This window comes from Anolis sagrei, chromosome 1, assembly GCF_037176765.1.
Source record: "Anolis sagrei isolate rAnoSag1 chromosome 1, rAnoSag1.mat, whole genome shotgun sequence".
Taxonomy (NCBI): domain Eukaryota; kingdom Metazoa; phylum Chordata; class Lepidosauria; order Squamata; family Dactyloidae; genus Anolis; species Anolis sagrei.
This window is the reverse complement of record NC_090021.1, coordinates 340654957-340671935: the sequence shown is the minus strand read 5'-3', so window position 1 is coordinate 340671935 and position 16979 is coordinate 340654957. Positions and strand designations below refer to the sequence as shown.

General features: G+C 46.5%; 2 protein-coding genes across 2 annotated transcripts; one reads left to right on the top strand and one right to left on the bottom strand.

Moving 5' to 3' along the window:
- Nucleotides 1-1039: 1039 nt before the first annotated feature.
- On the top strand, nt 1040-3432 carry LOC137095845 (small ribosomal subunit protein uS14). Its single transcript, XM_067463146.1, has 3 exons — nt 1040-1218; nt 1325-1424; nt 2913-3432. The coding sequence occupies exons 1-3, from the start codon at nt 1157-1159 to the stop codon at nt 2919-2921; spliced, it is 171 nt and encodes a 56-aa protein (XP_067319247.1). The 5' UTR covers nt 1040-1156; the 3' UTR covers nt 2922-3432.
- A 4639-nt stretch (nt 3433-8071) lies between these two features.
- On the bottom strand, nt 8072-11284 carry LOC132783223 (small ribosomal subunit protein uS14). Its single transcript, XM_060788357.2, has 3 exons — nt 11131-11284; nt 10938-11037; nt 8072-8206 (listed from the first exon to the last, which is right to left on the bottom strand). Exons 1-3 carry the CDS (start codon nt 11190-11192, stop codon nt 8198-8200), a joined length of 171 nt encoding a protein of 56 aa, XP_060644340.1. The 5' UTR covers nt 11193-11284; the 3' UTR covers nt 8072-8197.
- Between the last annotated feature and the right edge of the window lie 5695 nt (nt 11285-16979).

The following is a 16979-nucleotide window of genomic DNA, read 5'->3' as shown; positions in this document are numbered from 1 at the left end:
GCGGCCCAGAACTCCTGAGCTCACGCCATCCGCCGCCCTCAGCCTCCGCGCAGCTGGATTACAGGCGCGCGCCACCGCGCCCGGCTGAAGGGAAGCGGGCACAAGAGGTACTTCAGCTGAGAGGAGGCGTGACGTCACCGCCAAGGGGGAGGGGAAGGGAGGGGAAACCACGCCCACCGCGCCAGGATGAGGGGAAATGGACGGAAAGAGTACTGCAGGCAGATGAAAGGAGTGACGTCACCTAATGGGCGGGGAAATGAGAGGAAGACACGCCCACCACGCCAGGATGAAGGGGAATGGACGGAAAGGGTACTGCAGGTAGAGGGGACGGGTGACGTCACTAGATGGGCGGGGAAAAGGGAGGGAGCCACGCCCACCGCGCCAGGATAAAGGAGAATGGAGAAAAATGGTAGTGCAGGCAAAAGCATAAGTGACGTCACTATGTGAGAGGGAACAGCCGAGCCAGACACGCCCACCGCGCTCTACTGAAAGGGAATGGACGGAAAGGGAACTGCAGGCAGAGGAGGGGTGACGTCACTATATGGACGGGAAAATGAGAGCAAGTCACGCCCACCGCTCCCGCGTGAAAGGGAATGGATTAAAAGGGAACTGCAGGCAGAGGAGAGGAGTGACGTCACTATATAGGCGGGGAAATAAGTTGGAGTCACGCCCCCGCGTGTAAGAGAATCGACAGAAAGGGTACTGCAGATAGGAGGGAGGGGCTGACGTCACTGGGTGGGAAGGGACATTCGCGGTAGCCACGCCCACTTTCCTCTCTCTCTCTCTCTCTCTCTCTCTGGCTGAAGGAGGATGGCCAGGAGTAGGCGTGGCTTCATTTGGTGAGAGGGGCCAGGAGAGGGAGCCACGCCCCCGTTGCCCTTTTCTTGTTGGAGCTATACTTCAGGCAGGAGGGCGTGACTACCTGACAAGCCACGCCCCCTTCCTCTCCCTCTGAGCCTGCGCAGTGGAGACCTCTATCCGCGGCGGCGCCCGACTGCCCGCTGGAGGCAGCAGAGGGTCTGTCCTGGCGGGCGCAGTGCATGCCGGGAGGGCCTGGTTCTCTTCTGCGCCTGCGCACTTCCCCGCGGCCTTTCTTTCTCGTCCTTCCTTTGGAGCCTGAGCCTCGCCGCCTTCTCTCCCTCGCTCTCCCCCCGCCATGGGCCACCAGCAGCTCTACTGGAGCCACCCGAGGAAGTTCGGGCAGGGGTCGCGCTCCTGGTGGGTTGCCCGCTCTCTCTCTCTCTCTCTGGGGTTGGGAGGCGTCTTGGGTGCACGTGGGAATGGACGGGCGGGCTGACGCGTGTCTTCTTCCTTCCTCCCTTAGCCGCGTGTGCTCGAACCGCCACGGCCTGATCCGCAAGTACGGGCTCAACATGTGCCGGCAGTGCTTCCGCCAGTACGCCAAGGACATCGGCTTCGTCAAGGTAGGAAGATATCAGTATTATTAGTCATTATTATTATGTTTACTTGACTTATTATATTATTTATTGCTCTTATATTTAATATATTAGTATGTTTATTTTCAATATTATTTATTTACGACATTTCTATGCCGCCCTTCTCACCCTGAATAGCGGCTTACAAGATATATATACATACAATACATTATATTATTAGCATAGTACAATATCAGCATTATATATACTAATAATATTACGATATAGCGGTATGGTGCAATATAGCAATGTTTAATGCTGGTATTGTACTATGCTAATAATATTTATTTATTTATAATTCGAACTTCTATGCGGCCACTCCCCTGGAGCTCGGAGCGGCTTACAATAACAGGCTAAAATCTTAACACAATTTAAAAGCAATTTAAAACAATTTAAAAACAGCAGTATCAAACATTAAAAGCCTGTCGGAACAGGTATGTCTTGCATGCCCTGCAGAAAGCTGGTAAGTCCCACAAGGCACGGACTTCAGGTGTTCCAGAAGTGATGGTGCCACTGCTGTGAAGGCTCTGCGCCTGGTTGCTGTTAGACGCAAGGTCTTGACACTGGGGACTTCCAATAGATCTTGGTCCTCAGAACGGAGGGATCTCTGGGGTTGGGAGGGGGTGAGGCGGTCCCTCAGGTACATCGGCCCCAGACCATGCAAGGCCTTCAAGGTGAGTACCATCTCTTTGAAAGTGATCAATGGGTAATCAATGCAGCTGCAGTCAGATTGGGGTGATGTGGCATCTCATCGGAATTCCCTCAAGAAGCCGAGCAGCTGCGTTTTGTACCAACTTGAGCTTCCGGATCACCGACAGAGGAAGGCCAATGTAGAGGGCGTTACAGTAGTCCAGTCTTGAGATGACCGTGGCCTGAATCACCGTAGCTAAGTCGTCCCTGGACAGGGACATCTAGCTTGCCGCAGGTGAAAGAAGGCAGTTCTGCTCACGGTGGAGACCTGAGCCTCCATCATCAGCAGAGGGTCCAAAAGGACTCCCAGACTCTTGACCATATAATGTATTGTATGTAATATATACCTTGTAAGCCGCTCTGAGTCCCCTTCGGGGTGAGAAGGGCAGCATAGAAAAGTCTTAAATAAAATAAATAAATAAATGAAATAAACAAATCAAAGAAAAACAAATGGATCATCTGCTTTGATAATTTGGTTTATATGACAGTGTAGAAGGAGCCTTAGTCTGGGTGGCCAGTGTGCAAAGGGTTCCTGGAGCAAGCCTTGGAGGCCAATACAGAGAAGGATTTTGGGCACAGCACCTTCCTTTGACTGAAGCCTGCCTTTGCAGAAGTGGAATTGGTCCAGAGAAGTGTTTGCTCCTGGATTCCTTCTCGCTATTGGTCCCAAAGGTGCAGAAATGGAGTTGGAGAAGCTGTTGGGTATAGTGTCAAAGGCAGAAGGGAAGACCTTGGCTCAAAAGGGAATAGGATTGCACTCACTCCCTTTGCCTTCTCTCTTTTCAGTTGGATTAAATGCCCGCCTCGGAGGCAGTGACCCAGCCTTGTCCCGGAAGCAGCAGCCGATGAAGCTTTTGAGGAGCCGGGCGAAACAGCAGCAGATGGGGAGCATTTGGCTTAATGAACTCTTGCTGTGCGTGTTAGTGCAGGCGTTGGCCAGCTAGGACCCTCCTTCTACGTGTTTTGGACTTCAACTGTCCAAAACACCTAGGTTGTTAGGAATTGTGGGAGTTGAAGTCCAAAACACCTGGAGGGAGGGCCCAAGTTTGCCCATGCCTGTGTTAATGTGTGCATAAAAAAGAAACACAAGATATGGCTTGTTTTAACATGGTTTCAAATGCAATAATTGATTTCTTTAATTTGACACAAAGCAAGAATCCTTCTAATTTTTGGAGAAAACCGTTTTCTATGTTCTTAAAAAAAAAAGTTGTGCTCTGATGTATTTTATACAGGAAACCGATTCCATTGTAAAAGCTGAAAAAAACACTTCAAAAATGAGCAAATATTAAAACATCCATTGAGTTAATTGTTGTGTTGTTTCCGAGTTATTCTGCCCTCAATGCAGACCCCATTGCTATATCTCAAGTTATCAATTTTTTTGTCCAGTAATGCAGCAGACTTACAACATTTCCAATTCAGATTGTATGGAAGGTGTCTAGCAAAATTGATAAATGGAGGAGATACTTGCCTCTGTATTTCAGGATTCCAAGGCTTCATTAGACAACATGACGGCAAGTTATTTGATATAATTTATATTATATTTTGTTTTGTTACCTAAAATGGTGATCATGGATTACACTGATTATTTGGGAAGGCAGGTTGTCCTTTTGCGGAAGATCCCACCCACTCTACAAGAAAATCAACAAACAAAAATGTTTTTTTGTATTGCCGAAGGCTTTCATGGCTGGAATCACTAGGTTCTTGTGGGTTTTTTTGGGCTATAGAGCCATGTTCTAGAGGCATTTCTCCTGACGTTTCACTACCTCTGAGGATGCTTGCCATAGATGCAGGCGAAACGTCAGGAGAAATGCCTGTAGAACATGGCCCTATAGCCCAAAAAAACCCACAAGAACCTAAAAATGTTTTTGTCAAAGGTGTGGGTGATTCCAGTCCAGAGGGATGGTGAGTGTGAAGCTGGCCCTTCATCGCCTTGCGTGCTTTTCTTGCTCAGTCCACATCGCCCAATGGCCACAGCTGCCAGTAGAATCATAGTTGGAAGAGACCTGGTGGGCCATCCAGTCCAACCCTATTCTGCCAAGAAGCAGGAAAATAGCATTCAAAGCACCCCTGACAGATGGCCATCCAGCCTCTGTTTAAAAGCTTCCAAAGAAGGAGCCTCCACCATACTCCGGGGCAGAGAGTTCTACTGCTGAACGGCTCTCACAGTCAGGAAGGTCTTCCTCATGTTCAGGTGGAATCTCCTCTCTTGTAGTTTGAAGCCATTGTTCCATTGCGTCCTAGTCTCCAAGGAAGCGGAAAACAAGCTTGCTCCCTCCTCCCTGTGGCTTCCTCTCACATACTTATACATGGCTATCATATCTCCTCTCAGCCTTCTCTTCTTCAGGCTAAACATGTCCAGCTCCTCAAGCCGCTCCTCGTAGGACCTGTTCTCCAGACCCTTGATCATTTTAGTCGCCCTCCTCTGGACACATTCCAGCTTGTCAATATCTCTCTTGAATTGTGGTGCCCAGAATTGGACACAATCTCAGGCTTTCCTTTTCCCCCTCAGCCACTTAAGGCCTGAGGCTGTTAGGAATGGTGGGAGTTGGAAGTCCAAAATACCTGGAGGACCCAAGTTTGCCTATACTTTCTATGTGATGGGGTACCAAAAAAAGCCAATGGGATTTTGGCCTGCATCAATAGGAGTGTAGTGTCTATCCAGGGGAGTCTGTTCTGCCTTGGTTAGACCACACCTGGAATATTGAATCTCCTGTTCATTCCATCTGAACGTTAGGAAGAGGCCCACCAGGTCTCTTCCAACTCTAGGATCCTATGATTCTACTGGCAGCTGTGGCTATTCAGCTTTTCAGCAGTAGAACTCTCTGCCCTGGACTGTGGTGGAGGCTCCTTCTTTGAGGCTGTTGGGCTTTAGACACCATCAGGAATGCGGGAGTGTTCACTCCCACAACATCTGCAGTTCCACGACATTCCTATCCTTGACTTCTCAACGTTATGATTTTTCCCTCCCTAAATATAATCAAAGTTGGAAGAAACTGCAAGGTCATCCAGTCCAACCCCTTTCTTTTTGCCAGGCGGGATAGAAATTATGTAAATAAATAAGCCTCCTTCCCATGATATGTCTTGTTTATGGAACAGCAGTTTAATATGTATTGTCAAAGGCTTTCATGGCTGGAATCACTGGGTTGTTGTAGGTTTTTTTGGGCTATATAGCCATGTTCTAGAGGCATTCTCTCCTGACGTTTCGCCTGCATCTATGGCAAGCATCCTCAGAGGTTGTGAGGTCTATTAGAACTAGGAGAATGGGTTTATATATCTGTGGAATGACCAGGGTGGGACAAAGGACTCTTGTCTGCTGGAGCTAGGTGGGAATGTTTCAACTGATCACCTTGATTAGCATTTGATGGCCTGGCAGTGCCTGGGGCAATCTTTTGTTGAGAGGTGATTCACTGTCCCTGGTTGTTTCCTCTGTTTTGCTGTTGTAATTTTAGAGGTTTTTTTTAATACAGGTAGCCAGATTTTGTTCATTTTCATGGTTTCCTCCTTTCTGTTGAGATTGTCCACATGCATGTTGTGGATTTCTTTGGCTACTACTGTCCACCTACAGAGCCTCGAATGCCCAGATCAGAGCAACTGTCCACTCACACATCTACCCGCCCATAAAGGGGGGTCCTTAAGGCGGTGCCTTCCTACCAACGTTAGATGTTCAAAGCTACCTTGTTGCACAATATTTCTCTCCCCATTTTATTTATTTATTTACTTTGCTTCTATACCGCTGTATCTCAAGCCCGAAGGCGACTCACAGCGGTTCACAAACAGTAAAAACAGTAGAAACAGCAGTGGTTCCATACAACATATAACAATTGACTTAACACATTATCCATAAATTACCAATAAGCAATTACAATGCACAATTATTACAAAAAACAACCGTACCCAATCTTCTCATCATCCAAGCGTAGTCCAGGTTCGTCGTCCATTGTTCCATTCCTATGTTCCATTACCAGATTGCACTAAATTACTCAAACGCCTGCACAAACATCCAGGTCTTCACCTTTTTGCGGAATACCATTAGAGATGGTGCTAGTCTAATGTCCGTAGGAAGGGCGTTCCACAGCCGAGGAGCCACCACCGAGAAGGCCCTATCTCTCGTCCCCGCCAGCCGAGCTTGAGAAGCAGGCGGGATCAAGAGCAGGGTCTCCCCGGAAGATCTCAAAGTCCTGGTGGGTTCATAGGCAGAGATGCGGTCAGATAGGTAGCTTGGGCCGGAACCGTTTAGGGCTTTAAAGGCCAACGCCAGCACTTTGAATTCAGCCCGGTAGCAGATCGGTAGCCAGTGGAGTTGGCGCAACAGGGGGGTTGTATGCTCCCTGCGCTCCGCTCCTGTTAAAATCATGGCTGCCGAGCGTTGGACTAGTTGGAGCTTCCGAGCTGTCTTCAAAGGCAACCCCACGTAGAGAGCGTTGCAGTAGTCTAAACGGGATGTAACTGGAGCGTGGACTACCGTGGCCAAGTCAGACTTCCCAAGGTATGGGCGCAGCTGGCGCACAAGCTTTAGCTGTGCAAACGCTCCCCTGGTCACCGCCGAAACCTGGGGTTCCAGGCTCAGCTATGAGTCCAGGGTCACACCCATGGCTTGATATCAACTTTCCTACCATTTAGGGATAAGAAGCATACTAACTGCACGGGAGTAAGAATGCAAAGCCCTATAACACATTCAATTACTGCATGGATGTAACAAATGTACGCAGATGATGTCCAACTCTGTCACTCCTTCCCACCCTCTACTAAGGAGGCTGTCGAAGTCCTGAACCGGTTCCTGGTTGCTGTGACGGTCTGGATGAGGGCGAACAAATTGAAGTTGAATCCAGACAAGACAGAGGTACTCCTGGTCAGTCGCAAGGCCGAACAGGGTATAGGGTTACAGCCTGTGTTGGATGGGGTCGCACTCCCTCTGAAGACACAGGTTCGCAGCTTGGGTGTGACCCTGGATTCGCCGCTGAGCCTGGAACCCCAGGTCTCGGCGGTGACCAGGGGAGCATTTGCACAGCTCAGGCTCGTGCGCCAGCTGCGCCCGTATCTTGGGAAGTCTGACTTGGCCACGGTGGTACACGCTCTTGTCACATCCCGCCTAGACTACTGCAATGCTCTCTACATGGGGCTGCCCTTGAAGGCCCGGAAGCTGCAACTAGTCCAACGCGCGGCAGCCATGATTCTAACGGGAGCAGAGCGCAGGGAGCACACAACCCCCCTGTTGCACCAGCTCCACTGGCTGCCGATTTGCTACCGGGCCCAATTCAAGGTGTTGGTACTGGCCTATAAAGCCCTAAACGGTTCCGGCCCAAGATACCTATCTGACCGCATCTCGGCCTATGAACCCACCCGGACTTTGAGATCTTCCGGGGAGGCCCTGCTCTCGATCCCGCCGGCCTCTCAAGCACGGTTGGCGGGGACGAGAGATAGGGCCTTCTCGGTGGTGGCTCCTCGGCTGTGGAACGCCCTTCCTGTAGATGTTAGGCTGGCACCATCTCTCATGTCATTCCGTAGAAAGTTGAAGACCTGGATGTTTGTGCAGGCGTTTGAGTAATTCAGTGCAATCTCTGGTAAATTGAACATAGGAAAGGAACAATGGACGACGAATTTGGATCACGTTTGGATGATGAGACGATCCGGGGTGCGTTTTTTGTGATAACTGTGTATTGATATTTGTTTACTGTTAGAAATGGAATTGTATAGTTTAACTGTTATGAGATATTGATTACTGCTGTTTTTACTGTCTTTGTTGTCTGCTTTCTGGAAACCGCTGTGAGTCACCCTCGGGCTTGAGATACAGCGGTATACAAGAATAGTAAATAAATAAATAAAATAGATGGCTCTAGTTTTACATCTTAAAAACTGATGCACAAAAAAGATTTTAAGATTTGTTTTCCCACACATTGCCAACCCAGTGGAATTCACACCCAAAGGCAACAGAGATGATCACAAGATGAACAAAATATTATTTATTTCCCATGAACATGAGAGCATGTACAGCCACAGATGTCCTCCTGGAAAAATTCCTCAGGATCCGCACATCAAGCCGAGGCTCGGCTGTTGTCTCAGTAGACTGGCGTTTAATCCAACTGGAAGGAGAGAAATCATTAAAAATCAGACAATGTGATTTTCTGGATGAGTTTTCTCATGTTGTCTCTCATAGTTGAGGTCTACCTCATCTTTTTAAGTGGGAGAACTTGTGCAATTGGTATCTGACTAAATACCTTTCCCCCACTGTAAATATGGCAAATAATAGATAATGTTCTGTATAATACTAATATATAAAATAAACGTAGCAATAGTAAACATGATACTACTGCTAATTATCTCTTGTAAAATACAAAGTAAACATATCTAATGTTATATATTTATAATATATGAAATAAACAATAATATTAATATTTTAATAATATACTCTATATACATATATTTGTAATATAATGTAATGCAATATACTACTAATAATATGATATTGTGATTATATAATATTCTATGATTCTATGATATATTTATATTACATGCAATATTACTAATAATATTACAATATAATGGTATAATACAATATAGTAATATTTCATACTGATATTGTATTATGCTAATAATGTAATATATAGTACGTATTCATATTTTTCGGGGTGAGAAGGGCGGCATATAAATGTTGTAAATAACAAATAATAATATAACAATTAATATAATAAAATAATATGATGTTTATTATTATATCGTTATTATCTATATAAATAAAAATGTAATGTTTGTTTGTGGGATTAACATAACTCAAAAGCCACTGGGTGAATTGACATGAAATTTGGACATAATACACCGAACAGTCCAATGACTGTCCATCACCCCTAAAACACACACATACACAACCCCAGTTGAACAAAATTTAAAAAAACCCAAATACATTATATATACATATACACTCATATACATATATACATGCACACGCGTGCGTATATATATGCACAATTACACACAAATATACACATATAAACAGAAATACACACACATATATGCATATACACATGCACACACAAATATACATATAGACATGCACACACATATACACAATATACGTGCATACACACACACACACACACACACAAAGCACATATACACAGACTGGGCCACAGCAACATGTGGCAGGGGACAGGCTAGTATTATATATAATTAATTATATTATTATGTATTTCATACTATTATAATTATTATTGTGTATTTCATATATTAGTATATACAACATTACATATGTTTATTTTATATTTTACTAGATATATATTTTACAGGAGATTTATATAAGGTAAACATGATAAAAATATATAATAATAATAATAATAATACATAAAAACCATGCTATTACTAATCCTTCCTAATCCTCCTCCTCCTGGGCCTACTTTGTTATTATATTATATATTATTAATCATATTATTGTTTATTTCATTTATTAGTATATACAACGTTACATGTGTTTAGTTTATATTTTACTAGAGATATATTTTACAGGAAATGTATATAAAGTAAACATGGGGTGGTCCATGCCTTGGTCACCTCTAGATTGGACTACTGTAATGCGCTCTACGTGGGACTGCCCATGAAAACGGCTCGGAAATTCCAACTGGTCCAACGGGCAGCAGCCAGGATGTTAACTGGTGCTTCTTACAGAGAGAGGTCAACCCTCCAGTTCAGAACAGCCAGGTCTTCAAGTTCTTTCTGAAGACTGCCAATGTAGGGGCCTGTCAAAGATCTTTGGGGAGGGTGTTCCAGAGTTGGGGGGCCACCACAGAAAAGGCCCTGTCTCGCGTCCCCACCAAACGCGCCTGCGATGCTGGCGGAATCACGAGAAGCTCCACTGGCTGCAGTTCATTTTCCGAGCCCAATTCAAAGTGCAGGTGCTGACCTACAAAGCCCTAAATGGTTTGGGACCATCCTACCTGCGTGACCGCATCTCCGTCTATGAACCCACGCGCTCACTTCGTTCATCCGGAGAGGCCCTGCTCGTGATTCCGCCAGCATCGCAGGCGCGTTTGGTGGGGACGCGAGACAGGGCCTTTTCTGTGGTGGCCCCCCAACTCTGGAACACCCTCCCCAAAGATCTTAGACAGGCCCCTTCGTTGGCAGTCTTCAGAAAGAACTTGAAGACCTGGCTGTTCCGATGTGCCTTCCCAGAATAGGAAAACTCCAACAACAAGTCGCAGAAGCACTTTAGTAGAACTAAGATTGCTGGCACATTGCACTTATGCTATAATCCTTATATACCACCTGTCACATCAGCACTTCTAATCCGTACCCATTACTCTGGCCAAGGCCCAGTTTTATTGTGTCTTAGTATATTGTTTATTGCTTGTGGTTTATTATTGCTTTAACTGTTTTTAATTTGCTTTAGGTGTTGTATTGTTGTGTTGTGTTTTGAGGCCTTGGCCTTTGTAAGCCACATCGAGTCCTTCGGGAGATGCTAGCGGGGTACAAATAAAGATAATAATAACAATAATAATTCATAAAATCCATGCTATTACTAATCCTTCCTAATCCTCCTCCTCCTGGGCCTACCTTGTTGTTATATTATACAGGGTTAGTCAAAATGAATAGGCCACAGTAGGTTACAGTAAACATACATATTGGCCTATTCATTTTGACTAACCCTGTATATTATTAATTATATTATTATTTCATATATTAGTATATATAACATTACATATGTTTATATTTTATTAGAGATATATTTTACAGGAAATGTATATAAGGTAAACATGATAATAATAATATATAATAATAAGACATAATGCTATTACTAATCCTAAATCCTCCGCCTGGGCCCACCTTGACGAAGCCGATGTCCTTGGCGTACTGGCGGAAGCACTGCCGGCACATGTTGAGCCCGTACTTGCGGATCAGGCCGTGGCGGTTCGAGCACACGCGGCTAAGGGAGGAAGAAGACACGCGTCAGCCCGCCCGCCCATTCCCACGTGCACCCAGGCAACTCCCCTCCCTTCCCCCCCGTGGCGAGACCCACCAGGAGCGCGACCCCTGCCCGAACTTCCTCGGGTGGCTCCAGTAGAGCTGCTGGTGGCCCATGGCGGGGGGAGAGCGAGGGAGAGAAGGCGGCGAGGCTCAGGCTTCGAGGGAGAGAAAGGCCAGAAAGAACTGCGCAGGCGCAGAAGGGGACCAGGCCCTCCCGGCATGCACTGCGCCCGCGAGGACAGGCCCTCTGCTGCCTCTAGCGGGAAGTCAGGCGCCGCCGCGGATAGAGGCCTCTACTGCGCAGGCTCAGAGGGAGAGGAAGGGGGCGTGGCTTGTCAGTTAGCCACGCCTCCTGCCTGAAGTATAGCTCCAACAAGAGAAGCGTAGGGGGCGTGGCTCCCTCTCCTGGCCCCTCCCACCAAAGCCACGCCCACTCCTTCTGGCCATCCTCCTTCAGCCAGGCGATTCTCACAGAGAGAGAGAGAGAGAGAGAGAGAGAGAGAGGAAAGTGGGCGTGGCTACCGCTAATGTCCCCTCCCACCCAGTGACGTCAGCCCCTCCCTCCTGTCCTCACTACCCTTTCTGTCCATTCTCTTACACGCGGGAGCGGTGCTTTCCGTCCCCTCCCATTCGGGGACGTGACTCCAACTTATTTCCCCGCCCCTATAGTGACGTCACTCCCCTCCTCTGCTTGCAGTACCCTTCCCGTCCATTCCCTTTGAGGAGAGCGCGGTGGGCGTGTCTGGCTCGGCTGTCCCCTCCCACATAGTGACGTCATTTAAGCTTTTGCCTGCAGTACCATTTTTGTCCATTCCCCTTCATCCTGCCGCGGTGGGCGTGGCTCCCTCTCATGTCCCCGCCCATCCAGTGACGTCACTCCTCTCCTCTGCCTGCAGTACCTTTCCCGTCCATTCCCTTTCAGGAGAGCGCGGTGGGCGTGGCTCCCTCTCCTTTCTCCGCCCACATAGTGACGTCACCTGTCCCCTCTGCCTGCAGTACCCTTTCCGTCCATTCCCCTTCATCCTGGCACGGTGGGCGTGGCTGCCTCTCATGTCCCCGCCCCTATAGTGACGTCACCGCTCCCCTCTGCCTGCAGTTCCCTTCCCGTCCATTCCCTTTCAGGAGAGCGCGGTGGGCGTGTCTTCCTCTCATGTCCCCGCCCATTAGGTGACGTCACTCTTCCCCTCTGCCTGCAGTACTCTTTTTGTCCATTCTTTCTCATCCGGGCGCGGTGGGCGTGGTTTCATCTCCCGTGACTTGCTCTCATGTCCCCGCCCACATAGTGACGTCACTCCTCTCCTGCCTGCAGTACCTTTTCCGCCCATTCCCCTTCATCCTGGCGCGGTGAGCGTGTCTTCCTCTCATGTCTCCGCCCATTAGGTGACGTCACTCATCTCCTCTGCCTGCAGTACTCTTTTTGTCCATTCCCTTTCAGGAGAGCGCGGTGGGCGTGGCTCTCTTTCCTTTCTCCGCCCACATAGTGACGTCACTCTTCCCCTCTGCCTGCAGTACTCTTTTTGTCCATTCCCTCTCATCCTGCCGCGGTGGGCGTGTCTTCCCCATCATGTCCCCGCCCATTAGGTGATGTCACTCTTCCCTCTGCCTGCAGTACTCTTTTTGTCCATTTCCCCTCACCCGGGCGCGGTGGGCGTGGTTTCCCCTCCCTTGTCCCCTCCCCTGTGCGTGACGTCACGCCCCCTCTCAGCTGAAGTACCTCTTTCTGCCTTTCTTGCCTTCAGCCGGGCGCGGTGGCGCGCGCCTGTAATCCAGCTGCGCGGAGGCTGAGGGCGGCGGATGGCGTGAGCTCAGGAGTTCTGGGCCGTGGCGGGCTATGCCGATCGGGTGTCCGCGCTAAGTCCGGCGTCAATATGGGGGCCCGCGGGGAGCCGGGGGCCGCCAGGTTGCCTCAGGAGGGGTGAACCGGCCCAGGCCGGAGACGGAGCAGGTCAAAACTCCCGCGCCGACCAGTAGCGGGACCGCGCCCGTGAATAGCCGCCACGGCGCAGCCTGGGCAAGACAGCCAGACCCGACCTCAAACCTTTTGCCATTGCAAGGAAGGGCCATTCTTCCCCTTTTCCCATTCACCTCAAGCCATTCTCCCTCCGCGCCACAGCGACTCCTCCCGGCCGCCCAAACAACTGCAGCGCACAAAACCCGCCTCTCCCCGCCGCCGGCGCTAGGAGGCGCTGCGCCACGGCGGCAGATAGGGAAGGAGAGAGCTAAAGGATGTCAACAAAGACAAACTTGCCCCAGGCCAGGAAACTACTTTAACGGTGCATCCACACTGCATCCACTCTGCTTTGCTTGCCATACCTCACTGCTATGGAGACCCTGGGAGGACAATGCAGGCTCCCTTTCGCCCTCCTTTGGGCCTCGCAAAAGCCTTTCACTCCTCCAATCATTCCATAACATTAAGTCAAGGCACTGGAAGTGGCATCAAACTGCATTAGTGCTACAGTGCAGATGCACCCCAAGGAGAATAATATAGTCCTATATTTGGAAGAGACCATGTGGGCCATCCAGCCCATTCTGCCAAGAAGCAGGAAAATCGCATTCAAAGCACTCCTGACAGATGGCCATCCAGCCTCTGTTGAAAATCTATCAAGAGAATGTATCTTTCTTTACGAATAATATTTTAAGGTCTACTATTGAAATAGATACATAGTACAAATAAACATATATCTCGATCTATATATGTAGTGCACATGTATTTATCGTATATATTTACTATTGTATATATATATTATATATATATATATGGTGTGTATATATATATATATATTAGGCCTGGGGCCTAAACGGAAAAATTTGTTTCTAAAATCGATTTGTATTTGGGGGTTTTTTTTGTTTCGATATTTAAAATAATTACAAAATTTTCCTTTTAAAAAGTTTGATATTTACGAAATTTCGTAAATGGTAAAAAATTAACGAATCGATTTCCGAAACAATAACGAATCGATTCGTTAATGGCAGGCGCGACCACGAAATACGCTAAAAAACCTCCAAAACCTTCTGAAGCTTCCCTCTCCCTCTGTTCTTGACTGTTGGTGTGATATTATAATTTTTTTTCACTAATTAAACCATAAAACTGGCCCAGACATGCGGAAATAATAACGAAACGACCTCAAAACAACAACGAAACGAATACAATATCGAAATACGAAGCATTTACAAAACGTTTTTGAAAATTCGTTTTTTTTAATAATTGCTCCAGAATGGTTCGTTATCGTTTTGTAATTGAAAAAATTAACGAATTATTAACGAATTACGAATTAACGAAACGAAACCGCCCAGCCCTAATATATATATAATATATATATTATATATATTTGGACCCTCTGCTGATGACGGAGGCCCAGGTCTCCGCCGTGAGCAGACCCGCCTTCTTTCACCTGCGGCAGGCTAGATGGCTGGCCCCCTCCCTGTCCAGGGACAACCTAGCTACGGTGATCCAGGCCACGGTCATCTCCAGACTGGACTACTGTAATGCCCTCTACATTGGCCTTCCTCTGTCTGTGATCTGGAAGCTCAAGTTGGTACAAAACGCAGCTGCTCGGCTTCTTGCAGGAATTCCGATGAGGTGCCACATCACATCCGTCTGACTGCAGCTGCATTGGTTACCCATTGAGCGCCGGATCAAAGTGATGGTACTCACCTTGAAGGCCTTGCATGGTCTGGGGCCGATGTACCTGACACTGCAGGCTCCCTTTCGCCCTCCTTTGGGCCTCGCAAAACACTTTCACTTCCCCATGATTCCATAACATTGAGTTAAGGCACTGGAAGTGGCTTCAAACTGCATTAGTGCTACAGTGTAGATGCACCCGGTGGAGAAATATGTCAAATATGTCAAGAGCTTGAAGATCTGGCTGTTCCAGTGTGCCTTTCCAGATTAGGAAACTCCTAGCATCATGTCCCAAATGCACTTTGTTAGAGATTTAAGACTGTCTGCACATTGCACCTACCTCTAAAAACCAATACATTCCACCTGTCATGTCCAGCACTTTTAAATTTTATTCATTACATTTGGCCTTTAGTTTTAAATGCGTCATGGTGTTATTGTTTTAATGTTTATTGTTCTTGCTTCAATGTTTATTGTTTTGCTTTATGAGTTTTATTGTTGTATTTGTTATGCTGTTGTTTTTATTGAAGGCCTTTGGCCTTTGTAAGCCGCACCGAGTCCTTCAGAAGATGTTGGCGGGGTACAAATAAAGATAATAATAATAATAATAATAATAATAATAGAGAAACCTTATCTTTCTTTACGAATAATACTTTTCAGATCTACTATTGCTTATATTGTTAATTATATACCTAGTTCGAAATATAACCAAAAGCAAACACACACACACACACACACACACATATATATATTTACTATTGTGTGTATGTATGGTTATATAGATATATAAAATAGCATGTGTGTGTGTATATATATATATATATATATATATATATATATATATATATGGTATGTTTCTTCTGCATATATATAAGGTGTATATATATGGTAAATATGTATATAGTGTGTATATATGTATGCTATATATATAGTGGAATCCCATTCTTGTAGTTTGAAGCCATTGTTCCTTTGCGTCCTAGTCTCCAGGGAAGCAGAAAACAAGCTTGCTCCCTCCTCCTCCCTGTGGCTTCCTCTCACATATTTATACATGGCTATCATCATGTCTCCTCTCAGCCTTCTCTTCTTCAGGCTAAACATGGCCAACTCCTTAAGCCGCTCCTCATAGGGCTTGTTCTCCAGACCCTTGATCATTTTAGTCGCCCTCTTCTGGACACATTCCAGCTTGTCAATATCTCTCTTGAATTGTGGTGCCCAGAATTGGACACAATATTCCAGGTGTGGTCTAACCAAAGCAGAATAGAGCATGGGGAGCAGGGCTTCCCTGGATTTAGACACTAGGCTCCTATTGATGAAGCCCAAAATCCCATTGGCTTTTTTGCCACAGCATGACATTCCTGGCTCATGTCCCCCTTCCTCCCCACTAGGATTCCAAGATCTTTTTCACATGTCCTGCTCTCAAGCCAGGCGCCCCCCATTCTGTCTCTTTGCCTTTCATTTTTCTGCCTAAGTGGAGTCTCTTGCATTTGAACTTCATTGTGTTAGTTTTGACCAATCATCTGTAATCTGTCAAGATCATTTTGAATTCTGCTCTTGTCTTCTATATAAAAAGGTTTTTATATTACGCTAGTCAATAAATAAAGATCCAAAGCACTCATGGTCCCAGGCATTTTGGAAAGGGGGTGTTGAACGGATATTATGTGATACCTTATCAAATGTGTTAATGAAATCCAAATAAGTGATATCCACAGCCTTTCTCCCTGCCAACTGCAGCAGAACATGAGCAATAACCATTTCAACCTGTTTTTCCTTCTGTGCCCTCCAAAGCATAGGACTTTTGGTCTGCAACAGTGGCAAAACTGTAGTGATACACAGAAAATATGGGCCAACTACCTTCTAGGAATACTAGATTTTGAACTCGAGAAAAATAAAGATAAGTTACTTTTCCACATGACGACGGCAGCGAGAATTGTATTAGCAAGGAAATGGAAGAATAAAGAGCTACCAACAGTAGAGGAATGGACAATCAAGCTTTTAGATATAATAAATATGGACTCTCTAACATGGCATTTGGAAAATAAACAGACGACAGGCATAGCCAGGACAGATTGGTCTCCAATCAAAAAATACTTCAAGATCAACTAGACTCAGACATGCGAGAATTAATGACTAGGAAATAATAAGGAACTAATAATAAGGAATAATAATAAGGAACTAATAACGTTTCTTGGGGCAAAATGGTTAAGTAAGACCAATAACTTTTCCCAGACCCATTCCCCAACCCTCACACTTCACCCACCCTCACACTTCCCCCATCCACTCTA

Excerpts from the sequence above, each read along its gene's own strand:
- LOC137095845 (XM_067463146.1), top strand. The coding sequence starts at position 1,157 with ATGGGCCACCAGCAGCTCTACTGGAGCCACCCGAGGAAGTTCGGGCAG. Across the intron at positions 1,219-1,324 it reads GGGCAGGGGTCGCGCTCCTG|CCGCGTGTGCTCGAACCGCC; the intron begins GTGGGTTGCCCG and ends TTCCTCCCTTAG.
- LOC132783223 (XM_060788357.2), bottom strand. The coding sequence starts at position 11,192 with ATGGGCCACCAGCAGCTCTACTGGAGCCACCCGAGGAAGTTCGGGCAG. Across the intron at positions 11,038-11,130 it reads GGGCAGGGGTCGCGCTCCTG|CCGCGTGTGCTCGAACCGCC; the intron begins GTGGGTCTCGCC and ends TTCCTCCCTTAG.